The 26,219-nt window shown below is 41.6% G+C and overlaps 1 protein-coding gene across 2 annotated transcripts in view; it reads right to left on the bottom strand.

Moving 5' to 3' along the window:
* RIGI (RNA sensor RIG-I) overlaps positions 1-18,370 on the bottom strand; it is a 41,356-nt gene extending 22,986 nt beyond the window's left edge. Inside the window, exons 1-9 of one of the 2 annotated variants that reach the window (XM_032787445.2) lie at positions 17,982-18,370; positions 14,919-15,053; positions 10,262-10,440; positions 7,409-7,559; positions 5,517-5,648; positions 4,416-4,523; positions 2,116-2,269; positions 1,062-1,320; positions 214-376 (exon numbers count right to left, since the gene is read on the bottom strand). In XM_032787445.2, the coding sequence (XP_032643336.1) occupies positions 214-376; positions 1,062-1,320; positions 2,116-2,269; positions 4,416-4,523; positions 5,517-5,648; positions 7,409-7,559; positions 10,262-10,440; positions 14,919-15,053; positions 17,982-18,087 (1,387 nt within the window). In that variant the 5' untranslated portion in view covers positions 18,088-18,370. The remainder of the gene's footprint in view (positions 1-213; positions 377-1,061; positions 1,321-2,115; positions 2,270-4,415; positions 4,524-5,516; positions 5,649-7,408; positions 7,560-10,261; positions 10,441-14,918; positions 15,054-17,981) is intronic. The other variant, XM_032787444.2, reaches the window with a different exon arrangement.
* Between the last annotated feature and the right edge of the window lie 7,849 nt (positions 18,371-26,219).

The following is a 26,219-nucleotide window of genomic DNA, read 5'->3' on the forward strand; positions in this document are numbered from 1 at the left end:
AAAACATCCCTATTTCAGAACAGCACTTCAAAACATCCTTTGTTTTTAAGTGTGGGCTTAAGTAATTGACGTTAACAGGACTCAGGCACATGCTGCTTAATTTTGAGCATTTGATTGAAGTGCTGTCCTGACTGGAGATGCAGTTAAGTCTGTTCTCGGACACTAGACTGACCCAGGACCTTAGCAGTGACACATTCCTACTCAAACACTTACATTTTTGGGGCCTGTATACAATCTCCTCCAGTTCTTGTGTGTTCTCTCTGACGGTAGATATGACTTGTATGTCGAGGCAGGCACAGAGGGTACAGATGTATTCTATCGTCTCCTCAAGAGTCTTGGCACTGCCCACTCCAACTGAGGCTGTTAAGCCAACAATCTGAGCACATATTCACGTACAAAATAATTAGTTACGTTCATGTCATTAAAAAGAAGCAGCCAGTAGCATGACAGTCCCCTGACTGATCTTCCTCATTAGTAAAGAGAGGGGAGAAATCAAAAACACTGGCATTGATATTCTGAATAAAAAGCTCACAAGATCCACTACATTCTGTTCTCCTCCCTCCCCAAGATTCTTTTCAAGATCCAGATGTTCTCGCCAGTCTTGCATCAGTGCTAGGAGAAACTTCGATTCTGGCTCCTTCAGAGTCAATTTTGCTTCTTAAAGACAACACAGAGCCTAATGAACTTTTAGAGGCTATAAAATATTAAGTCACAATTGAAACATTGTGGCCCAACTCCTGCGCTGCTGTCCTGGAAGGAACAAGTCAAGGATTATATTTTGTAACCCAGGCTTTCCTCCCATGAGCCCTTCACCAGAATCCAGTTTGGAGTTAAAAAGATTAGGTCTCATCTTGCTGACCAAAAGGAGACTGCTGCTGAGAAAGTGGCTGAGCCAGAAGCCTCTGAGTGAAACACAGGGTTAATATTTGAAGTTGCAGTGGTAGCAAAGTGGGGTTTTCAGGAAAAATGATGGAAGGCGTAGCTAACAAAACCTCAGCAGGTGGTCCTGATTCTACTGTACCGTGTTTTTCAAATGCCCCCACCCCTGGGCGGCGCCTTACCTGAGGCAGCTGTTTCGCAGTGGAGTCAAATTTAAGATCCAAGTAGCTGGTCATTAACACATTATAGGGGTGATTCCCAGTGGTGTTGTGGCACTCGTCAAATATAATCAACGTGAAAATGGCAAGGGAAGGAATGGTTCCATCTTTGAGACCATTCACAAGGATCTGTGGTGTCAAGACAATGATATCATTCCATTCAATGACGCTTGCTGGGGAGACATCCCCAGCCGTTTCCCCAGAAATCCCCGCAACTTTGTACCTGGGAGAAAAAAGACATGTGTCGTGACATTAATACAGAGTATGTTCACATTAGTACACAACAGAGCAGGAAAAGCAAGAAGATAGGGCAAGATCTCCTGGGGATCAAGCAAGGTAGTGATATTTCATAAGACAGATGCACCCACGCCCAAAATCTTCAATTGTGACTGCCTTAAGTTAGATCCCCAGGGTCTGATACAAAGCCCATTAAGGTCAATGAGAGTCTATTGATTCCTATGGGCTTTAGATCAGGCCTCTAAATAGGTGACCACATTTTCAGAGGTACTGAGCACCTGCAACTCCCCCAAATGAAACATGTTTGGTTTAAGATAGTGGATTTTTTATCAGCATCATCCATTCAACCATCATCCTTTGCTTATGAAATGGATTGTATTCAGAAAACCTATCCCACCCCCTATGTATCTGGAAGCCAAAGATCTGGGCTATAAGAAAAGAAAACTTAGGACTGAGAAGCTTACATGCGGATGCATGTCAATTAGCTCCTTTATACCTAAATGAAAGTTATAAGTCCATAGAAGGGCTCTATACTGCTGCACCTAAGTAGCTGCTTTTCAGAGGCAGCCTTCAATTAAACCTCAAAGACAGTTTAGTCACTTTTTGATTGGATGTATTTTCATCTTCTGAATTTGGGCCACACTTTTTACCAGAACTGTATTGAGAGACAGTCCTGAAATGGTAACAAAAAAATGTAGGATCATAAGGATGTAAAAGATCCTATAGTTTAGAACTCAGAAGTGAAGAAACCTGAAGACTATATGTGTGGACTCATACCTACCTAGTTCTTTCAAAGTGTTGTGTGAAGACTTTTTTCTGTTGTTCATATACTGGAACTTTAGTTGCTAGAAAGACAATCTTCCCTTTCTGTTCCTTGGGCATGTTTTGAAGATGATTGTCACAAATCAGAAGTGCCACAAAGGTTTTCCCAGATCCTTTTAAACATCAAGCGTGAAAACAAAGAATTAGTAATGAACAACTGGAATACTCCCTCCCCGCAAGTGCAGCTGTAACAATTTAAGGCTCCTTGTGGGCAAACCCATGTTCTTACATTAAGCTCACTGTAGGGATGGAGTTGGGGGATCCAGGATACTTAGCATCACTCTCTATTTCGTGATCTTGGTACTGAAACAGACTCAGTAGTACAGATGATGACTTATCTACCATACAGAATGACAGTCCATTGACATAAAGCAATGGATTAAGGGGGGAGTGAGAGCTCTCATTGACAGTGTACTGGCTTTATTTGTTTAAAGGGATGCAAACTCCCTATCAGTTTTGTCCTCTTCTGTTTCACAAACCCTGATTTCATTTCACTTCCATTTCTTATGGCTTTGCTATGATTGCTTCCTTGTTTATCAGCAGCATTCTAAATAATGTTACGGACGTCTTCTTAAGAATTATTCCCCATAATGGTGTTTTGAGTTATATCCCATAATCACAGGAACTCCCCAATGCACAAAAAGCTTGTTTCTCTAGAGCAGTACTTGTGTCAAAACAAAAAAATTTAAATAAATAAAAAAAGGAGAGAAGGAAAAAAAAAAGTAAAATCCAGAGATGTTCCTCATGAGATTACAGCTGTTTAAGGTCCATTAAATTTTGCTCATTTTCCAACTTTTCCTTTAAACTAGAATATCGACCTTTTTGTAACTACTTTGTGTATTGCTGCATACATTTTTTGTATTCATAAAATAAACTGTGTAACTATATATGGGAATTAGTGCACAAAGAACACACAAATACTTCGACACGAGGGCCTCTATGCTATCCTATCCATGCTGCATTAACTGTTATGTGCCCCACACAGATCCCCAATGTTCTGTATTCCCATCCTCCCCCCAAAAGCCCACTTTTTCTCGTTGGGACATATACAGCTGCACTCCTCCCCCATATGACCCTCACTCACTCCTGCTTATACTGCTCCCAATGCAGAGTCTGGATTTCTCCATGGTCCTCCATTGTCCTCCCACAGCTTTCTTCCCCAATTGCATTCATTTTTTTAAAAACAGTTAAGTTGGCGGATATGGGGGGAAGGACATCATGATTCTTCAGGATTGTGGGTGTATGTGAGGTGGGGGGTCCAGTCCCTCGGCCAGACTTATGAACCTCCGATAGTCTCGCACTACAGGGAGAAGTTGATCCGTGGCTTGTCAGTGTGAGTCTTTCCATTGACTTTAATGAGCTTTGGATCAGGTCACTGGTGTGTATCTGCTATCACGGTATCTTCGTCTGCAAGTCTTCCCCCACATAGTCCTGCTCACCCTTCCCACACACTTTAGTTTCTCCCTCCACAGCCCCTTTTCCCAAAGCCTCTGTGAGGAATGAAGTTGGTGATTCAGGCTGGCAGCATCTGAGGAAAGTAGCCAGTGAAAGCTGACTGCTTAGTCAGCTACTCTTTGCAGAAGTGGAACAGCTGTTTTGAGGTTAAACTTTAACATTGACCTGTTCCTGAGCTGACATGAAAATGTCCCTGAGGTCTGGAGTTTGTAGAGACTGCAGCTCTTTACTTAGACAGAAAATATCCAGCAGTCTCAAGATAAATTTCTAAGGTCTCAATTTTAAACCTTTTCTCTGTGAAAGTTAGCAAATGTTGCGCCATACAAACATTATGGAAAATGTAATTGGCTCATGCAGTGCTAGTTTGGAAATTTCAGAGGGAACATTAGAATATCAAAGTGCAAAAGAGAGGGATTTTAGTCTTGCTGTAAATGCCATAGACTTTAAGGTCAGAAGGGACCATCATGATCATCTAGTCTGACTCCCTGCACATTACAGGCCACAGAACCTCACCCACTATCTCTGCAGGACATAACTAGTGACCTCTTGGGGCTCCTCTACAATTACTGTGGATTAAACTTAATCGACAGTTCGCTTTTAAATAAAAGGTTGATGGGAGAATTTGACAAATCCTTGTCCTAAACAGACAAAATTGTGGTATTCATTTCCCCTCCCCTAGCCCCTTCCCCCGCCGCCCCCTTCCTTGCCCAGCCCTCCCCTCTCATACCACACAGCAAAATAAAGAGCACTTTTCAAAAAAAAAAAAAAAAAAAAATTCAACCCTGGGAAAACATATGTTCTTACCAGTAGGGGCACATATGATTGTATTTTTCCCACTGATAGCAGGCCGGGCAAGCTCAATCTGATAACTTCTAGCCTTCTTTGGTCCATAAGTAGTTTGTTGAGACACTTCTAGAACATAAATAAGCAAAGTCAATATATGCTATGGTGAAGAACATGATCCATTATATAAAATGGATGTAGTAATGCTTTGGTTAGAACACATTATCCCCCATATATAGTTATGATCTAAAATTAATGAGTAGCTTCTGAGGGAAAAGATTTTATAACAGACCATATACCAGACTGGAACTTTAAGTGGTTTGTGTGTTAGGAGCTGGCATTTTGTAAAGCCTGTTTGTTCTCCCTCAGATGAGCTCCTTTCAAACTCTTTGCTGGCACAGTCAACACTAACCTTACCTTGACCCAATCTTTTCAAGCCAGAAAGCATAGCACCTGAGAAAAATGTCTGTCTGTGTCTCCCCAGAACAGACTGTATGAACACTACGTACAGCCTGAATGTGTCTTAGTTAAATCTCTTTCTGGTCTAATGACTCCTACACCTTTCAATGTTTTCTTTAATCCAGGGGCTCCCAGCCTTTAAAAACCAAAGAGCTGCTCTGTCAGAGTTACTAGTTATTGTTTTGTGACTGACAGACAGTGATATCACAAATTAACATTTGTCAAAACAGTTAAGAAAACAAGCAGTATTTTAGGGCTCCCTTAGTTTTGTTCCAGACAGGGCACAGACCAATATACTGTTGTTTATCTAAATTACCAGTTACTAAGTCATGCGGTGACTTACTCAAACCAGAGAAGAGCCATGGATTGAGTTCCACTATTTTAACCCCTTCATGAAGGTGCTTCTCTGAAACACCAACTTTCCAGTGAGTGCATGGGAAACAAGGGGCAGCATATGATGCATGTCATGCCCAAGGCATTGGGCATTTTTAGCAGCAACCAGTGAAGTTAAATTAAACAGGGAAGTAGGAAATTCAATGCAGAAGACTCTATTATCTACAATTTTCTTTTGAGCCATTTTAAGGACACCACACACATTTTTAAGAAGTGCAAAGGAGCGCACAGTTCTAATGTTTGCAAGAGTGTTAAGCTGCTGAATATTACCTGAAGGGGAATACGGACTTTCAATGAAATTGTGAACTTCAGCTTCTTCGGAATACTGTACATTTATCTCTAAGGCACTATTGTTCCCATTCTGGTCCTCCATCATTTCAACATCCATCTCTTTATCGTTACCTAAACAACACCAAGGCAAGCATCTTAGCCATCTTTTCCACTTTAAATGTCATACGTTTGACAAGCCAGGAAAGTGGTTCTCCCACAATGCCGAATCTTATTGGGAAAGAAGTTGTTTGCTGGCAGTGGAGGAGGTCAGACTAGATGATCATGATGGTCCCTTCTGGCCTTAACGTCTAGACGGTAAAAATAAAATGCCTTGTCCAGGCTGGGCTTAAGGTAGACAAATGACTATGTGGACCCCTATGATTTTAGAAGGGTCACGTGCTCATAAAAGCACAGCCTATTCAACCTCCTCTTCTTCCTTGTATCAGTCCAAGATTTATTTCTGACTAGTTCTGAGAGCATATGCTAAATATTCTTTGCTCCCCCTATATTTTGTGTTGTGGAACAATTTTCTCATAGAGCTATCATTAATTTAGCTGTGACAAAAAACATACAAAACCAAAAAGCACATCAGAGCTACCTTTCTTCTCTTCACTGCTAGCCAACAAATTAAGCTCCAAAGAGCAGGCTTTAGTTAGCAGTGACTCCTGTGAGCAACTCTCTTTGACTGTTCGAGTTGTGACATCTCCAACATGGATAATTTCTATTATGATCCAAGAGCATCCCCAATTGGGTAAACTTTAGTTTTATTAAGGTAGATGTCATAAGAGGCCCAAAAAGCCTTTTAAAAAAAAAAGACTATGAAATACAAGTGATTTGGGAGCCTGGGGGGGGACGATCCAAAGACACATAAAATGACACAGACCGGGTTACTGTAATATAAAGCTGTCTCCAAATCAGAGCCAACCACAGAAATGAAAAAAAAAGTTACTTAAAATAGCTAAACATTTACAAAAAATATTTTCTCCCCATTTGCTAATTAAAACTATTTCAAACAAACTCCTTATGTTCCAGGTCAAAGCAAATCAAGTATAAAAAAATGGAATCTAGATTCATCCGTAACAATCACTTGGTTCAGTGATATAGTGCCCAATCCTACCATCTTCAACTCAAGAATTTCCCTGATAACTCCAAAGCAAGCTCAATTGTGAGGGTATTTTTATAATCTCAAAGAAGTGGGGAAACGAAAAACACAAAAAAATGGTAAATTCAGTGGCATAGGGTGGACTTGATGGGAAATTCTGCATTTGCAGAAAACAGAAGAAGTTGCTCAGTCTGAGTGCCAGTAGATGCTACTCAACAAACTTTGAAACACACTGTCTTTACCCTTCTATTGTGTGGACAGATGTGTAGGGACAAGGTAATCAGTCCATTAGGTATTGTGGAAACCCATACTGATCACTTTACAACAGAGACGGCAAGTCAAAGGAAGGTTTATCAACTTCAATAAGAGACACCATACAACTTGACAAATCACATTTTTGTCTGAAAATGTTGTGCCTTTCAATTACAAACACCACATAAAATAATGGTAAATGAATACAGTTGATGGTGTGGAACAAATTTTTCCAGTTTGTTCACTTTGTGCAGTCAGTTTCCTCATTCATCTTGTATAGTTAATTTCTCCTTTGCTAAAAAAGACCCTATAATCATCAATAGGGGATCAAAAAAACGCTTTAGAACATTTTTATATTTCAGGGTTGTTTAGTACCAGAAAACACATTTTTTTTTTAAAGTGAGTCAATTAAAACAAAGAAAGGAATCAAACTGACAGTGTCCCTTTAAGATCATCTCATCTTCCTGGAGATGATTCATGCCTGGTACAATAGCATAACCTTAAGCACAGAATATGATAAAAATAATTTGCATATTACCTTCTTTCATATTCCACAGTTTGCTTCCTGGGTCATATCCTGCTCGTTCTAGAGCCAGATGAAAGGTTTTGGGCCAGTTTTCCTTGTCTGACCTAGAAAGGCATTCAATGAGCTTTACTGCACCAGCCATTCTGCCTTTCAGTTCTTTGACCTGAATAATGCACAAGCAAAGTTTGTGACTGCTTCCAAAATATCAAAAAGTGTGTCATTCAAAAGAAAAACATTGTTGAGCCTTTACAGGGGAAAACTCTTTAAAGTTCTGTTGTGTATCTACATAACTGTACAATCCACAATTGTTCTGATCCTGTAAATACTTAAACACGTGCATAGCTTTACACACACAAGCAGCCCCATTGAACTCCACTGGACTACTTGCAACTGTATGTGTTTAGGTGTTTGCAGGATGGAGGTCTATGACAGCTTTCTGTTCCTCAGTTCCACAATCTGTAAAGAGGGGATACTAATGCTTATCCACCTTTGTAAAGTGCTTTGCGATCGCATGATGAAAAGTCCCTTGTAAGTACGAAGTATTGTAACAAACCCAGCTGAAAGATTTTTAAGTTAGCTGAAGTGGAGCATTTTTTCAAAACATACCAAAGAAATGATGCACTGCTTTAAATCTGAAAAAATATTGTAATAGCTTAGAAAGTTCCTCTTGGCCTATCAGTTGTCTGGAAGCCAGTAAAAGCAGGGATGGAGACCATCTTATTGGCTGCCTTGTAATGTGTCAAGCATACTGATGCTTTTACAACAGACAAATAACATTGCTTCTTACTAATTGGTTGTAACATGCCAAAAAAGGTAAAATCCAGCACATAACTTTAACTCTCTCACTGAGAAGAGGGAATCTAACTGGTCGATTTAAAAGCTTCAGATTAGAAGTTTCATTTTGCTTTTTAAAGGCCTTTATGGGTGTGAGGCTGAGCCAGCGAGAGTTAAGCAACCAGCAGGCTGTGTGACTTAAAAACAACCTTTAAGGACATATTAGAAGAGTATCGAAATGGCAAACAGGGCCATTCCTTATAGATAGTTAGCAAAGCCATGTTAAATAAACCAGAGTCCTTAAAATGTAGGTCTATATTGTTAGAGAACCAAGTAGAAAATACTAATTGTATGCTTACCTATATCTTGTTAGAGTTTAACAATGTGAGCTAAGTAGTTGGTAGATGCTAATCTTCTGTTCCTATGTTTCATTATTGTTATTTTATTGATTTGGCGATCAAAAGGGGATATTAAAATTTACATGGAACTTGTGGTGTAGTGACATTATTGTCTTAATTTCTCTTTGAAATTTGTGACTCCACAATGTAAATCTTCCTGTGAACTGTTTGAATGGTTACTTGACTTATGCTAATGAATGCAACTAGATACCGGTGTATGCCTAGGAAACAGATTAGCTTCAAAGCAACAATGTACTTAACCTATTCTTCATCCAAGGGAAGCCTGCTGTGATCATTTGCTGACAAGAGGCTTATCCACTGAACTCGAGTTATAAAGGAAGTTGGACCCAATCCTGTTTTATCTCAGATGTGCTTAAACTTTGTCAGGGAAAGTCTAAATTGCAAGACTGAGGTCTCCAGGCCTACGCTGGATTATCCCTGCAATTTCTCATGGAAGAATTGCAACAAACTATGCACCTGGACTTCCAGTTGGACTATACCCTTTTTAATTGATTTCAGAAAGATTTTTAGAAATCATCAACCTCGCCATCTCTGCTATAAAACTGACCTAAGAACTTTATTCATAACTATCTTTCTTTTCTTTAATAAATTTAGTCCATAAGGATTGGTTGTAAGCACATATTTGGTAGGATCTGAAATATTCATTGACCTGATAGATGAGTAATGTGATTGGCAGACATTTATATATGGTGAAAAAGGTTTTTAGTAACTCTCGCTACATTAGACTTGGCTGTCTGGGTGGGAGCCAAAGGCTGGATTGTTTAAAGGGATCTGTATTTTTGCTTTTAGGTAAAAAGTAAGGTATTACAAAAACTGTTTTGTTACTGACTTGGTGAAATCTAATTACAGAATAAATCATCAGTTTTGGGTATCATCTGACCTATTCTTTGCAGCTTGCCAACTGAGCATTCTCAGTATAGCTCCTCCAGCAACCACGGTCACAACGGGCATGAACATTGCTGGAAAACAAAAGGCTTTTCAAGTTTCGATAATTACCATAGCAGGCCCAATTGCAGCTGTAATTTTGAATTGTCTAGCAAGTGATAATCTAATTTAATCTGCTTTAAGATCTTCATTTTTCTCTCTTAAATAGAATTACTACAACACAAATTTGTATCCCACTAAAGGTCTATATCAGCTTCGTGACTCTCTGCTCCAGGGATCAGCAACCTTTGGCACACGGCCCACCAGGGTAAGCCCCCTGGCAGGCTGGGTCGGTTAGTTTACTTGCTGCGTCCACAGGTTCAGCCAATCGCGGCTCCCACTGGCTGCAGTTCGCTGCTCCAGGCCAACGGGAGCTGCGGGAAGTGGCGCGGGCCAAGGGATGTGCTGGCCACCACTTCTTTATGGTGCTAACATTTGTAATAAAAAATTATATAAAGTGAGCACTGTACACTTTGCATTCTGTGTTGTAATTGAAATCAATATATTTGAAAATGTAGAAAACATCCAAAAATATTTTATTATAAAACTTATTCTATTATTGGTTAACAGTGCAATTAAAACTGCAATCAATCATGTCTTTTAATCTCATGTTTAATTTTTTTAATTGTTTGACATCCCTAGTTTCTATATTATACCGACATATCTGAAGCTACAGTCAGGGCTACACAATTATCATAGAACTGTAAACTCTGCAAATCAAGTTGCAATTTTGATTTTGAAAAAATACCTGCTGAATCTCTTCACATTCTCGGTCTATGAGACAAGTGTTTAAGTAAGGAATTATCTGTTCTACATCAATGTCTCTCATTGTAGCTTCTATACGTTTCAGCAGCTGTCGATATACCTCCAGGCTTTCAAGTTTTTGGAAATCTGAGTTTTCAATTGCTTCCCTCAGACCAGTGTAACCTTGAAAACAAAAGGGGTGGGTCAAATTAAACCAGCAAACATCGCTTTTAATTAAAACAGATATTTTGACCCATTACTGGCTAAGAGCTACTGGGTGAACTACAAACATGTTTTGAAAAGGAGGCTGGGTTACCTTTACTGCTCCATTACATAAAAAAAAAAAAAAACACAACCCACACACCACACAACCCAGAAAAGGCACCCTATGTTAAAGAAGTTTTAAGACTGCAAAGTCAAGCAAGAAAAGTTAGGAAATGCCAAAATTAATACTGCCTGTGCAACCTTAACTCAACCCAGGGCCGGCTCCAGGCCTCAGCGCGCCAAGCGCATGCTTGGGGTGGCATGCCGCGGGGGCCACTCTGCTGGTTGCCGGGAAGGCAGCAGGCGGCTCCGGTAGAGCATCCGCAGGCACGCCTGTGGGAGGTCCACCAGAGCCGCAGGACTGGCGAGCAGCAGAGCACCCCTCGCGGCGTGCCGCCGTGCTTGGGGCGGCGAAATGGCTAGAGCCGGCCCTCACTCAACCCCCTTGTACATATGCATTATGATACAGTCTTATTTTTCCCACAGGACCTGGACCTCGCTCAGAATGCTCTGCCATCTCCACAGTTCCTATCGTTCCTCATCCCTGGCTCATGCCCCTCTCCCATCCAGCTTCTGCTACAGCCCCCTTTCTCCTCCCTGTTTCTATCCTCCCCCTCCCCCCAATCTTCTGCCCTTCCTCCCTGCATCTCTTCTCTCTCCCCATACATTCCTCACTCCTCTGCATTCACATCAAGCTGCTTCCTCTTTCCCCTCAGAGCACAGCAGAGAGGATCCCTGCTCTTAGTTCTGGTACCCAGTGTTACAACTGATCCTGGTGGCAAGGATGAGCAGTTATGGAGGAAAGTCTTCAGTCCATGTACCTCTGGGAACAAGCACGCTCAGTTGCTCTGTGGGGAGGGACCATGCACAGTCTAGTGAGCACACAGGAGCTGAGAGAGAATAGAACATGCTCAGTGCAGACTGAATGTTCAGAGAATTGGACTGCCAAATTCCAACAAGCCTCTACTGGGCACGTGCAAACAGATTTTTCAAAGGTTTATAAACTTGTCCAAATTTGGAAGGTTTTTCCTGGGAACAGAAAAAGGTTCATTGCTGACACCAGATGTCAAGTCCCTGCCAAACATCAGATCCCAGTTGGAAAGAATGGGGGAGCTAGAGCTTCTCAATTAAAAAGTTATTAAAAAAAATAAGGACAAAACAATGAATGGTTTCCTAATCTCAAAACAGTTTAGCCGTTTCTGAGAATAACTGAAACTTTCCCAGAAAAATCTGCTTTAGGCAGGCACACAAAAGTGGGAGAAGAAAATAGGGTTCTGCTTTCCTGTTTACACTGCAGCTCCCTATTTTTCCTGAAAGACCGGAATGAAATGTTGGTATCACAGAATGTTTTAACCTAATCTGTCCTCTAGCTCAGCCCTCCACTGAGCAGGGAGGAGATGCTAAATTTTTAGTCTGAGACTTGAGACCATCAATATGTTTTACAGACCAACACTGGAACAGAGAGAATTAACTCCTGGGCCAATGTTTATCCTGCAATATAGACTATCTGAAAGCATTCATTGGGGCTGGGGGTTAACTACTCTCATATCAACTGGGTAACAGATACAACCAAATAGACAAAAATGTTCCTAAATTATATGGAACACAGCTTTATAATTCAGAAATTAGAGATTGTAGCCCAAGAAGAAGCTACCCTGGATCTACTTCTTGCCAAAAAGAAATTTATAAAAAATATGAGTAAGAAGGAAGCTTGGAGCAATTGACCAGGAACTGCATTATTGCATAATAAATAATGAGTTCAAAGAATGCAACAATAGCTTTCATGAAAGTAAGTTTTCAGAAGTTAAGAAGCCTAGTAAGTAAGGGTGCCAATGAGAGGAAGAGTTAAAATCCATTAATGTGGAAGAAAGCTGGCACACCCTGAAGGTACTATACTTACATTATCGCAATCTCTCAGATGCTTCGGAGAAAGCTGCACGCACTAAACCTCCATAATGGACAATCATTTAATAACCTGCCCATATGGGAACTTTCTCCCCATCCCTAGGCAATTAATAGCTGGATTACATTTTGAAGCATGAGGCTTCATACACCTTATACATATATTATCCTAATATTAAGTAACTATAGATATTCTCACTATCCACATAAATGACTAATCCTTTTGTGAATCCTATTAAGCCCTTGGCTTCGAAGTTATCTCATGACAGTGGGTTCCACAGGTTAATTACCCATGCTGTAAAAAGTGTTTCCTTTAATCAACTATATGCTTATAGCTTTCCAGTTTCACTGGCTGTCCCCATATTCTTGTACTAAGGCTGAGATTTTTAAAGGAGGCACGTGCACACAAAGTCCATCAAAATTCAATAGGATTTGGGTGCCTAACTCCCTTAGGTGCTTTCAAAAATCCCAGCCCAGGGGTCTGACCAGAAGGCCACTGAAGTCAACAGAAAGACTCCCATTTATATGAATGAGTTTTAAATCAGGCCTTATGAGAATTATGAATGCCTAATTTAATTCTTTATGCCTTTGTTATATTGCATACCTTCATTACATCCTCTCATTCATCTTCTCTTGAATCTAAATATCCCTAGTCTTTCCACTCTCTCCTCTTATGGAAGTCTCCCCAGGCCTCAAATCACTTTCATTGTCAGTCTCTGAACCCCTTCCATTTCTGAAAATATCAGACAAGATCTGAACACTTTATTATACACACAGACATACCATTGACTTATCCAGTGACATCATAGGATTTTTAACAGTATTTTTTAATCCCAGATGGGCTGTGGAATAGTCTCCCAAGGGAAAGGAGAGAAGCCTCATTACTTGGAACTGCTTACATCAGAATGTTTACATACAACAATCCTGCTTTAAGAAAACCTAGTGGGGCCTTTTCAACTTCTAACTTCTATGAAAGAGTCCTGCAAAAACTGAAAGTGCAATGTGGGGTTATCTGCACACATCATACAGAAGTCGCAAAAGGCATTATTATATATGCCTATGCATATAATTCAGGGGTCGGCAACCTTTTAGAAGTGGTGTGCCGAGTCTTCATTTATGCACTCTAATTTAAGGTTTTGCGTGCTAGTAAAACATTTTAAAGTTTTTAGAAGGTCTCTTTCCATAAGTCTATAATATATAACTAAACTATTGTTGTATGTAAAGTAAATAAGATTTTTAAAATGTTTAAGAAGCTTCATTTAAAATTAAATTAAAATGCAGAGCCCCACAGACCAGTGGCCAGGACCCAGGCAGTGTGAGTACCACTGAAAATCAGCTCGCATGCCGCCTTCGGCACTCGTGCCATGGGTTTCCTACCCCAATATAATTAAACTAGCTTCATGCCAGCTTAACAATTACATTCTAGGTGGAGTTACTGATCTCCAAAATCAAACAGGACTGTTCCATGCAAGCTAGCTAAAGTACATTGTATTTTTATGAGTTAATCAAGAGTTACATCATATTAAGACAGGTTTCAGAGTGGTAGCTATGGAAATAAAATACAATCCTGATAAATTAAAAGAAGAGTTTTACCTTTAAATTGTCACTTTAGATTTTTTTAAACAATATGACTCTTTATAGGTAAATCCATCAAAGGGAGAAGGAAAACATCTATATATTTCTTTTGTGCCTGACCATTAGAGGGTGGTCTGTATTCTGAAAAATGCCTAATAATGTTGGGGTTCCCTATTTATTAAGGCTCATTGAATCATGGATCAAATTTCCTCAACTCTCAAGTAAAAAGATTTAATTTTTCCTACTGCCAATATTTGCAAACAGTCTGGGATATGAAAATCACATTCTTTTTAGAGCTATTCTCTTAAGTTTTATTAAAAAAAAAAAAAGGCAGCTTCTGCCAACCAAAACAAGATGCCACTAAAAAAGCAGATTGCCCAGATCCTCATAATATAACTTCTTGCTTTGATCAGCATAGAAAATTAACAATATTGGTTTTATATTGTCATAATTAGACTTTCAAGGAACTGGTGCAGTTCATACCTGTCGGAGTCACCGTTTCAGGTTGTCTGCAGACCTCACTGCATCAGTTACATGGTTCACATTTTGCAGGTTTTCTTTGCAACTCTAAGGGTTAGAGACTTAATAGTTCATTTTTTGTTGGCTGGTTTTTCTGAGTTAACAAAAGTTGAGATTCTGGGACACAGAATGGTGCAGGTGTATGCATACGCACATGTCCTATCTCCCCAAGCTGCCATGAGCCAGCCCAATTAACCTCTGCTCTCAACCATCTACCTGGCCCATCGAGCTACAAGATGAATTGGTGGAGAAGCTCGTACTGCTACGATCTGACTTATGGAACTAAAAGGTGTTCACTTTCCAGGGTGGTCAATCCAGCACCTTTTACAAGCAATAAATTCACACACAACATGAAAAAGCAGGGAAAGTGAAAACTGTCAACTTTACCACCGAAAACAAACCTGCTTCATTCAGTGAATCTAGAAATCCTCGAAACCATCCTTCTGATTCGAGCTGCAGTATAGAGTCAACAAAGAGAGCCGCCGCAGCAGTCAGCCCCTTCTTCTGTTCCTCAATCTGAATTCTCTCTCTGGCATCTAGCGTGAAATCAGATATGAATAAGTCAAAACTGTAGATATGGTGGGCAGGCAGCAGTGGGGACTGCACCTGGTGCAGAGTGCTGCAGGTGCTGAAATATTTACTGTACATTTACATGATGGGTATCTGCTTTATACTGCTCTTCCAGAGGCAAGGAGAGGAAGCATATACACCTTATGAGTGGGAAACAATCTCTGGAGATGCACAAATTAAACCCAAATTCAGACTGAAAGTTCTAGGCTGAAATTGAGAAAGCTGCCAAGGGGATTTGGTCACACAAACCTCATTGAAATTAATGCGAGTCTAAGAGTTCTCAGGAAATCCAAGCCTGAGAGGCACTGTGTTACCCCCTTCTAGGGTGACCAGACAGCAAATGGGGAAAAATCGGGACTGGGGTGGGGTGGGGGTAATAGGAGCCTATATAAGAAAAAGACCCAATAATCAGAACTGTCCCTATAAAACTGAGACAACTGGTCACCCTACCCCTTGCCTCCAGCAAGAGGGAGTCTGTCCTGGGGTAGCTGGGTGTCAGCTCCCTGGTACCATCAGCCTTTCAGCCACCCAAGCCCTCTCCTCTAGGCTATGCCAACCCTAACTTCAGCTTGCAGGTTAACAATAGATGCAACCCAATCCCCGAGGCCCTTTGAATCATTTCCATGTGATATCCAGCTGGCTATTCCCAGATATCCCTGATCCTCTGCCCTCAAGTGTACACTGTACCCCAGTTTACCAGTTTTACCTTAAACTGCTACTCCTGCAAACCATATAGCACTTGTGAGCACTTATAATAAAACAAAAGTAGGTTTATTTAAGAAAGAGTAAAGATTTCACTAGAACTGAGAGTGATGGTAACAAATGGTTATGATAGAAAACAAAATAATAAAATGCAAGCCTGAGTCTACCTATCAAGAGTACCTTTCCTATCTAGTAAAGGAAGAATCCTCTCCACAACTCTTCAAAGTTCAGTCTGTTGCAAAACTGGCTGGTTTCTCAAAAACCAGGAACCAAACGTTCAGGAAAGCACCGCTGCACTCCACAAAGGTCTTTCCCTCAGTGAGTGGATAAAGAGTGCTTCTCCCTCCTCTCTGTTATCAGTATAACAACATCTTTATCTTTCTTTTCATAGACAGAGTGAATCTGTCTTGTTGTTAAATTCCCTTTAACTGGTTTCAATTGTTTGCATTTGCCTCAGTTTCCCATTCAAAGTCTTCGGACTTGTCTAGACTTCAAATACCGAAGGTACACTGCTGTAGCCCTTCAGTGTAGACGCTACCTATGCCAATGGGATGGGGTTCTCCCATGAACAAAGGTAATCCATTTCCCTGAAAGGCCATAGCTAAGTCAATGGAATTGGTCCATTGACCTAAAGCTGTCTACACAGGGATTTAGGTCGACTTAACTATGCCACTCAGGGGTGTGGACTTTTCACACCCCTGAGTGATGTAGTTATGCCAACCTAATTTTTTAGTGTAGACCAGGCCTTAGTATTGCACAAGGCTAAACAACTGAGCCTTGCACTGCCTCACTAGCTAAACAGTGCAGGGTGACACTTCCTCTCTTGCCTGAACGGGCCACCACCGACACACATTATCCCCTGGTGACTAATTTCTACTCCATGTCCATAAAGCATACATTCAATATAAATACATTACTATTTCTTAAATATGACCCATATATACATAAAGACCATGTATTTTGCAAGTTAAGAGCTTTCTGTAGATACCTTACTTGTTACTCATTATGGATAAATACATGCCTTTGGTGTAATGAGTTTGTCAGGTCTGAGGCGAGCGTTGTTTGCAAAGAACAGGGGACCCTTTGCCAAACAGTCTCTCTGTCACTGAGCTGTGTGGCTAAATCTGCTAACTCACTTTGAAAAATCACAAGCCTTACATTTCATATGCTTTGTAAGGCAACTACCATATTTTGGGGCATTAGACTGATATTTTTCTGTTAACCCCAAAGCTGGGTTTTGAGATGGGTACCACGTTAACCCATTTGCCACTGTCATCTGCCAAAGTCTATGCAGCAGCATTTCTTAATGCATGGATGTTCCATCATTGTTATCTGTTTGTATTTCAGTAGCACACTGGAGCACCGGTAATGGACCCATTATGTAAGGTGCTATTGAAACACAGAACATCAAGGTGGTCCCCAGCCAAGAGCAGGAACTGGCACTTCAAACTCATACATCAGGCAGCAATGAATGTTCATTTCCCCATATATATAGTACCAGATATAGACAGAGCACCCAAGCAACTACATATAAAGACTCAACACAGAGTACGTCATATACAAAGCCCCAAAAATTCAAAACGGAAACTGCCTCTTCCCTTCAGTCCTCATATGTATTAAGCTACCATCAGTTTAACAAGGGAAATGGTATTCTCTCCATCTCTGGTTTCCTTTCTCCCATTTGAACCCTAGACCTATGGACAATACCGCACAGAAAGAATTAAAGACTTGCCCCTGCGTCCATTTAGGTCAGAGGCAAAGCTCCTGACTTCAGTAGTGAGTACTAAGCGAGGAAAACTACAGCTACAGGTTTAGGAGCTGTGTAGGGAGTCGCAGGGTACAGCTGAGGTTAAATTGTCTTTACAAGTTAAAGGGACACCATCAATTCTCGCTGTACTTGGCTGAAAAACTTTTTTTTTTTTAAAGAAAGCCAACAATTCAATAGAAATATCTTCATTAGATGGGACATAATTAAAGAGGAGACAACAGAATGAGAAAAGAGAGGCAAACAAACAGATAGAAGTGGTGAGAGGGGGGAAGAGAACAGAAAACCCCACTAAGTGGCAAACTGTCACCAACCACTTGCTCTCCAGGAAAGAAGCATTCATGAGAGGGGTAGCCTTGGCCAAAGCCTGGGGAAGCCTTGGCCAAAGCCTGCCCAGAGCAAGCCCAGCCCACAGCCAGCATCTCACCGTCAGAGAGCCATTCCTTCATGTTGCCCAGCACATAGGTAGGATTCAGGCTCTTCTCAATGTACTGCCTGTAGCACCGCAGGATTTCCTTCTGCTCCGCAGTCATTTGGGCTCCCGTTTATTGGGGCACCCCTGCAGAACTAGTTCCCAGCTTCTCTTTTTGTCCTGTGCCCTGGCTTCACGCTTGCAAAGGAGAGAAAATCCTTTCGGTGCACAGCACCCTGCAGCTGCAGCTGGTGGGTGGTGGTACCCCCGGCTCTGGATTGCAGCAGGCAAGTTCCCCCTGACCTTTCAAAAAGGAGGGGAACAGCCTCGGCGCAAGCTCGCAGCTCGCCACTGAGGGAGACTCGCTGAAAAGCGGCTGACTCAGAAGGAAGAGGATAACGCCCAAGCCACCGGGATAGGGGGAGGAGAAAAGAAACTAAGCAGAACAGCAGAAAGGAAACTGAAACGTAGCCCACAGGCAGAGGGGAGGTGCAGAGAGGCAGCCAATCCAGCTGCCGGGGGATAACCAGCAGTGAATGACAGCGGTAGCTGCAGCAGGGCATAGCATGTGATGCTGCTTCCACCAGTTCCTGCCCTTCCGAAAGGGGGCGCGCGCACTCTGCCAGGCGTGTATGACAGGACTATCCAGCACTCCTATAACTAAGGGGAACAAGTTTTGGGAGGGATATTAAATCTCATGCCTTGGGATTTAAACCAATCTCAAACGATTCGAGATTTGGATCAGAGCTCATGTGAGGGGCAGATTATCCGCATCTGCCTACTGCAATGTGTGCATCTAAAGCAGGACACTGGACTAGCATGTCCAGTCTAGCACAACACTTCCTGTGTTTTTATGTTCCTAAATCCATTAAAGACACCGCAAATCCTTCAAATTCAACAAGATCACAACCTCTTTTAAGGACCTTCATGTTCCTCCCACCAAATGGATACAGTCTATTAACATATTCAAAAGGCACAATCAACCCAGCAAGAAAACTCAAAACCAAAGCAGCTCATACCACCCATGTCCCTCACCCAATGACACACAGATTTTTAAGACGGGAGTTTATATAGACCAGCTCATACTGTGCCTTAAGTGATCTTACTGTCCTGTGGTAATGGTGCCTTTGGGTAACTCCGACCATTGTAACACATAGTACTTGTTAGATTGGTGGATTTATCCCACAGGACCTTTTATAGACAAAACAAAATATTTTACTTTGAGGCTTCTATCTCTTTCTTCTCAGAGCTTTATAGATAAGTACTAGGACCAGGCATGCCTGTGGGGAATCCAAGCTGAGTTTCTTAAAAGACAAGAACAATTTATACATATCTCCCTCTGAGATTCTCCCACATCGGCAGGAGGAAGGAGAGGCAAGTTACTCCATTGACTTTCTCAGGGACCAGGCGGTTCTTCCAAATCCACAGTCAGAACATTCTGTGGATTCTGCACTAATCACAAAGGTCTCTACAGACACTCTGACCTGTAGCATCAATCTCAGCTCTGGTCCCATTAGATTCCCTACTCCCATCCTTTCAGTGCCAAGTGGTATTTTCAGAAATACTATTGAGCTACAGAAAACTTGCAGCCATCGGCGGGCCAGCCCCCCTCTGGGCTGTATAAGTAAGAGCATTGCCAGCAGATCAAAGGACGTGATCATTCCCCTCTGTTTGGCATTGGTCAGGTCTCATCTATCACATAGAACTGGAAGGGACCCCAAAAGGTCATTGAGTCCAGCCCCCTGCCTTCACTAGCAGGACCAACTACTGATTTTTACTGCAGATTCGTAAGTGACCCCCTTAAGGGCTGAACTCACTAAACCTGGGTTTAGGAGGCTAATGCTCAAACCACCAAACTATGTACTGTGCCCTGTCTTGGGCCCCCCACTACAAGAAGGATGTGGGAAAATTGGAAAGAGTCCAGCAGAGAACAACAAAAATGATTAGGGGGTGCAGCACATGACTTATGAGGAGAGGCTGAGGGAACTGGGATTATTTAGTCTGCAGAAGAGAAGAGTGAGGGGGGATTTGATAGCTGCTTCCAACTACCTGAAAGGGGGTTCCAAAAAGGATGGATCTAGACGGTTCTCAGAGGTAACAGATGACAGAACAAGGAGTAATGGTCTCAAGTTGCAGTAGGGGAGGTCTAGGTTGGACATTAGGAAAAACGTTCTCACTAGGAGAGTGGTGAAGCACTGGAATGGGTTGCCCAGGGAGGTGGTGGAATCTCCTTCATTAGAGGTTTTTAAGATCAGGCTTGACAAAGCCCTAGCTGAGATGATTTAGTTGGGGATTGGTCCTGCTTTGAGAAGGGGGTTGGACTAGATGACCTCCTGAGGTCCCTCCCACCCTGATATTCTATGATTCTAAGTATCTGACAGATGTTCAAGGAGCAGATTTATATCACACAGATTTATACATGGGAAGAATTGATGCATTCTGACTTGTATATTTAGTATATGTTTTTGAAAGTCATAAAATTTCAACATAGAAGATAATTTAACATTTTATTATTTTGCAAATGTCAGTTGCATACATGCTGCAATTATCTGCGCATTTAACCATCACCAGCAGGAATACATAGTCAAGTAATTGAAAACAATCATGCCATTAGATATGAAATTGTTCTTCTGTGAAAGGAGTTGTGCTGAAGGGTTGCACACTGTCAGAAGTTCAGACGAATATAGGCCAAGATGAGCTTGTCTTTTAGCCAAAAAGCTCTCCCAGGCTGGAAAGCCCTTCAAGGGAAATTAGGATTAAAGGGGTTTATCTGATGGCCCTTACTAGTTATCTAGCACAGTTTTGGTCTCACGAAGAGATGAAGCTGTCCATAAAAGGAAAAGTACAGGCAAGCTTAACACAGACCTTGAGAGAGGAAAAGGAGAAATGATGTGGGAAATATGCCATAAATTTTGTTGTGGTGCCATAATTGTTAGATAAGCAGTAGGAGTAAGGGTAATATAGAAGGTAATTATTTGGACTTAGTTGGAAGATCTGTTGTTTCCTAAAAGCTATTTATTTATGGACTGGACAGGCCAACAGTGTTTGGCATTTTATAAAACCTCTAGCTTTGTGAAACAGTTTTTATGATGGTGGAAGGACAATAAATATAGGTGTCTAGTAGAATGGAGAAAACATCCTCCCCAAAACAAAAATGGCGGAACAGTAAACTGAGTGCCTTGTATAAATATACAGAGATGAACATGAAGAAAAAAGACACTAAAAATTGTGAAAAAAAAAACCACCACAGGAAAAATATGTATCTCGGTTTCTGTGTTTTTTGACAGCTGGGATATGAATTTGCTCCATGGTTAAGAATTGACGACAGATCCAAAAATCAGGCGTGCTTCTTCCAGGCCCAGTTATGAGGTTGCAGAAAAGGGAAGATTATGGTGTGCAACTATCCTTAGTAAAAAAACGAGGCAAGAAATACAGAACGCATGGGGCCAAATGGTGCCACCTCTCATCAACACTCAAAAATCTGGCTTTGGGTGAAACATTTTTCCCCTAAGCCTGCTGGGTTGACATGGAATAGCTGCACTGGTGCTCTAGTGGTAGAGACAAATGGGGTTCCTATACACCTAATACATTGGTTGTCCCCTACTGCAGCACAGACCTGTCTAGTGGCTACACCCGCAGCCCTCCATTCTGTTGCAAAGAAAGGCACGGCAGAATAGAAGGGGCATAGAAACTGCCCAGCACACACTCTGCTTTAGCACAGTACAACTATTCTGCTTGTATATAAACAGAAGATAGGGCAGCACGTGTGACTTAATATAGTGACTGATTAGTTTCTCATATGTTTGGGAGATTTTCTACTCTAGGAGGTGCTGGCTTTCATTCTTTTATACGCCAAAAGTGAGCAAAATCGAAGGACATGTCATCTGATCATATGAGGTCTTGCCAAGAAAAGCAAGTATGTCTTAGAATTATAGAAAATCAGGGTTGGAAAAGACCTCAGGAGGTCATCTAGTCCAACCTCCTGCTCAAAGCAGGACCAATCCACATCATCATCTCCTCAGCCAGGCCTTTGTCAAGCCTGACCTTAAAAACCTATAAGAAAGGAGCTTCCACCACCTTCCTAGGTAACCCATTCCAGTGCTTCATCACCCTCCTAGTGAAAAAGTTTTTCCTAATATCCAACCTAAACCTCCCCCACTACAACTTGAGACCCTTACTCCTTGTTCTGTCATCTGGTACCACTAAGAACAATCTAGATCCATCTTCTAGACCACTTCACCTATTTACATGGTAGAGACAGTCTCTCTTTGTACAGCTTATAGCAGGTCTAGTGTATCTTGTATCCTGAGATGCAGGACTGAAGGAGATAGGCCTGAGAAATACTTCTGTAATCGCAACATATTTTTAGTGTGTATATTTTCCTCACATAATGTGCCTGAGCTGATTTAAGCATTTTGCTCAATTTTACATAAGGTGGTTATATCTGTACTAAAGGAAATATGATTTTATAGTCACAATGTAGCATGTACAATATAAAGTGATGCTTCCTGGCTAATGCAATGTTATAACAAATACATACATGTGGGACTCAGTTATGGCTCTACGAGTGGGTGGGGGAGCTGCACTGCCTGAGTGGTGGAGGCTAAAGGCATTCCTAGTCTTGGGAGCATACTCTCACAGTGGCCCTCAAGTGGCAATTGAGGCATCTACAGACCAACAATAATACATGCTTTCTTTGGTGCAGACCTACATACACTTGGCTGGAGGGTTATATAACCCCCTACACCCACCCACCCACCACCAAGTGCATGTATCTGGGCTGTGTCTATGGTCATACTCTTCACCTACCGGCCACACATGACCCTTTCGTGGGGCTGATGGATACCAACAGTGCGTTCCTTGCACTGAGGCCAGGTCCTCACTATGGGCACTACAGCAGCATAGTTATGGTGTTGTAGCTATGCTGCTGTAAGGGTGTAGTGCAGACAGACTACAGCGATGGAAGGGTTCCCCCACACACACCCATTGTTGTAGGAACTCCATCTCTGAGCAATGGTAGCTAGGTGGACAGAAGCATTCTTCTATTGACGTAGCAGCAGCTACACTGGGGGTTAAGTTGACATAGCTACAGTGCTCAGGGATATCGCTCTTTCACACCTCAGTGCCATAGCTATGTTGACCTATATTTTTAGAGTAGGCCAAGCCTCAGTTAGTGCATGGAGACATATTATGGTTGCTCCCTCTACAGAAACCATGGAGAAGGGGTTCCTTTCACTCCATTCACCACTAGAAATACCCATGCTGTGTGGAACTGCTATTGTTACATAAGGATGAGGGTGTAACTGCAGGGACAGAGGTCATCCTGCATCTTGAGAGCTGGAACAGCAGACCATAACTGCAGGCCCTGGTTACTGTGTTCCGCTGTGTTTAAATGAAAGTAGTTTGTTAAATACAAGCTCTCCTTGTCTTACTGTGAAGTACTCCACAAGCAAAGATTACCATAATTTGGCCTTCATTATTTGGACTAATTACACTTCCATATTAGTTAAACAGGATTTCACCAATGGAGTTGTGATATGTTTTCACCTCATAGTATACACAATCAGAGTCCGTGAAAATGTTACATTTCTTCTGGGAGGATTAGAACCTCAAGAGCTGAATACATCTCTATGAAACTTGCCGCCACAGTCAGTGCCGGCATTGGCTTTGTGGCCAAGCAAGTCAGTATGCACAGCTTTCCTTTGGGTGTCTTCTTAGGGAAAGGACCCAGAATATTCACAGCTAAATGCTGAAACGGAACCTCACTTATGGGGCGTGGCTGGAGAGGGTCCTTTACCTGGTCATATTGCACCTGGGAGCCATACAAACTCTTCTTCAAAAGTCTAACTTCTTCATTACCCCTGTAGAGAAGAGGAGAACCTCCTGACAACCATTCCACATTATTTTTAAGCTATGCTACATGGAAGACTCTTTTAATGTCCTTAAGAACCATTTGATGTTATCCATCATCTATGACTTTAGGTCTTCCTGAGGGAAAGCCAACCACAGGTGGATAAAACAGGAGGAAAACATCACTAATACATCCCCTCTTAAGCTCCCCCTTATCATTCCACTAGCAGGCAGGAGGAAAATAGTTTCCCCAGCTTTCATCATAGAAATAGATGACTTGCTGGCTTCCGCACAGAACACAAAATCTTTCCACAGAGCATCTGAGTGTCTGCATCACTTCTAGGACATTGTCAAACCTTCCTTCCAGTCCCTATCAGCGTGGTTCCATTATAGCTACCCTGCCAGGCTGCCCCAGGCTCAAACAATAGGTGCTGGGGGTGGGAAGCTCCAAGTAATAAGAGTGACCAAAACATGGTCTTGTTCATATATTGGGTCTGCAGTTTTGTTCATTTGCTTTCAATTCCGCCCCCTCCCCCCCCAAGATTTTCCCCTGGGATTTCACTCTGGTGTGGAATACAGATGCCCAACACCCCGGGAAAGTCATGGGAAAATGGGGAGCATAGCCCATGACAATCTGGGGACTCTGGTAAGTCTGCTTTCTCTGCTTTGCAGAGTGTCTTTCAAAAATTTGAAGCTAAAATCTCAAATTTCTTCTAAAAGTGCAGGAAGACTTCCGAGACCCTAACCAAATTAACATGCACAAAAATGTTTTCATGGTTTCTTCATCTGATTTTTCTTTTTTAATTTCAGTGAAAATAGTTTTCTTGTTGAATTAAAACACATTTCCCTGCCATGATGGAAACTCCAGCACAACAGTGTGTGCTAGGGCTTGAGATCCAGAAAGTGAATCACCACCACAGGAAGTGAAGAGAATTAAACAAACCAGAAGAATGTCCCTGCCCAAGCTGAGCGGAAGGCGAATGTTAAAAGAGAAGGAACCAGAAAAACTGGTGAACACTGAATTTGATTTTAAAAAAATTATTTGAATTCTTTCATCCCAGGGACACACTTGGTAAAAAATACATACTGTAATTTCTCAACACAACCTCCTTCTGATCACATTGTAAATCATAGTCATCCATGTGGGTACCTCTCTAGCATGTTACTATACTAATTGCTCATTCTGTTTTATTAATTAGTCTTTTTTTTTCACTATGGTCAGCTACTTGGAGTGATCAACAGGAAATGATATTCACACCTTCCAACTGCATCTATTCCTCAGTTACAGTACGTATATAAAGACTTGGAAATAAAGAACGAGTTAAGGTTTCATTTTCTCACAGCACTCTCTCTCTCTCTCTCATGGTTTCACAGAAAGAGAATACCAACAGTTTGTGCTGTCTACATTTTAAATGTGCCTTCTAAATCGGAGGAAATGGTTAAAGTTGAGATTTGCCAATATTTTTAGGAGGCCTAACCCCTTCCTCCTACATTTACTTCCTCCATGCCTACCAAACTTGAGATATTCCTAAAATATTTCTGTCTCTCCAATGAAGGAGGTTATGAATGGGAAGTGCATTGTTTGACAAAGTGGAGGTCTTTTCCATACTGCTTTGGAATTGTGGATGATCTTCTTAAATTATAGAAATTAATGTATGATAAAAAGCCAGTATCTATGTGGAACCAACATGAGTTAACAGGGTTCTGTATTATCATGGGTGGTCATTTTCACCCCCCCCCCACCCAAAAAAAGGGGGGGAGGAAACTTGGTAAAAGAACTAGAAAACAGCAGGTAAAACAGACAGAAAATCTCTGAAACCTCCAAGAAGGAAAATCTTGTAAATTCAAAATGATCAAAGAAATATTCTCCAACCAAATACTTAAATTCATAGACATAAAGGAAAGACAACATACACTAGGATCAAGGTTCACACAAAGAAAAGGACTGTATTGTCAAGGTTTTCCCCCTCACTTTGAACTTTAGAGTACAAATGTGGGGGACCTGCATGGACCCTTCTAAGCTTAATTTCTAGCTTAGATCTGGTAACACTGCCACCAGCCAGAATATAGTGTTTGGCACACTTTCTGTTTCCCCAAAACCTTCCCTGGGGAACACAAATCCAAACCCCTTGGGTCTTAAAACAAGGAGAAATTAACCATCCCCCTTCTTCCCCGACCCCAGACTTTCCCCTCCCTGGGCTGCCTTGAGAGGCTTCACACCAATCCAAACTCCTTGGATCTTAAAACAAGGAGGAATTAACCATTCCCCCTCCTTTCCCCCCACCAATCCCTGGTGAGTTCAGACTTAATTCCTTGGATTCTAAAACAAGGAAAAATCAATCAGGTTCTTAAAAAGAAAGCTTTTAATTAATGAAAGAAAAGGTAAAAATTATCTCTGTAAAA

This window comes from Chelonoidis abingdonii, chromosome 6 (assembly GCF_003597395.2).
Source record: "Chelonoidis abingdonii isolate Lonesome George chromosome 6, CheloAbing_2.0, whole genome shotgun sequence".
NCBI classification, from domain to species: domain Eukaryota; kingdom Metazoa; phylum Chordata; order Testudines; family Testudinidae; genus Chelonoidis; species Chelonoidis abingdonii.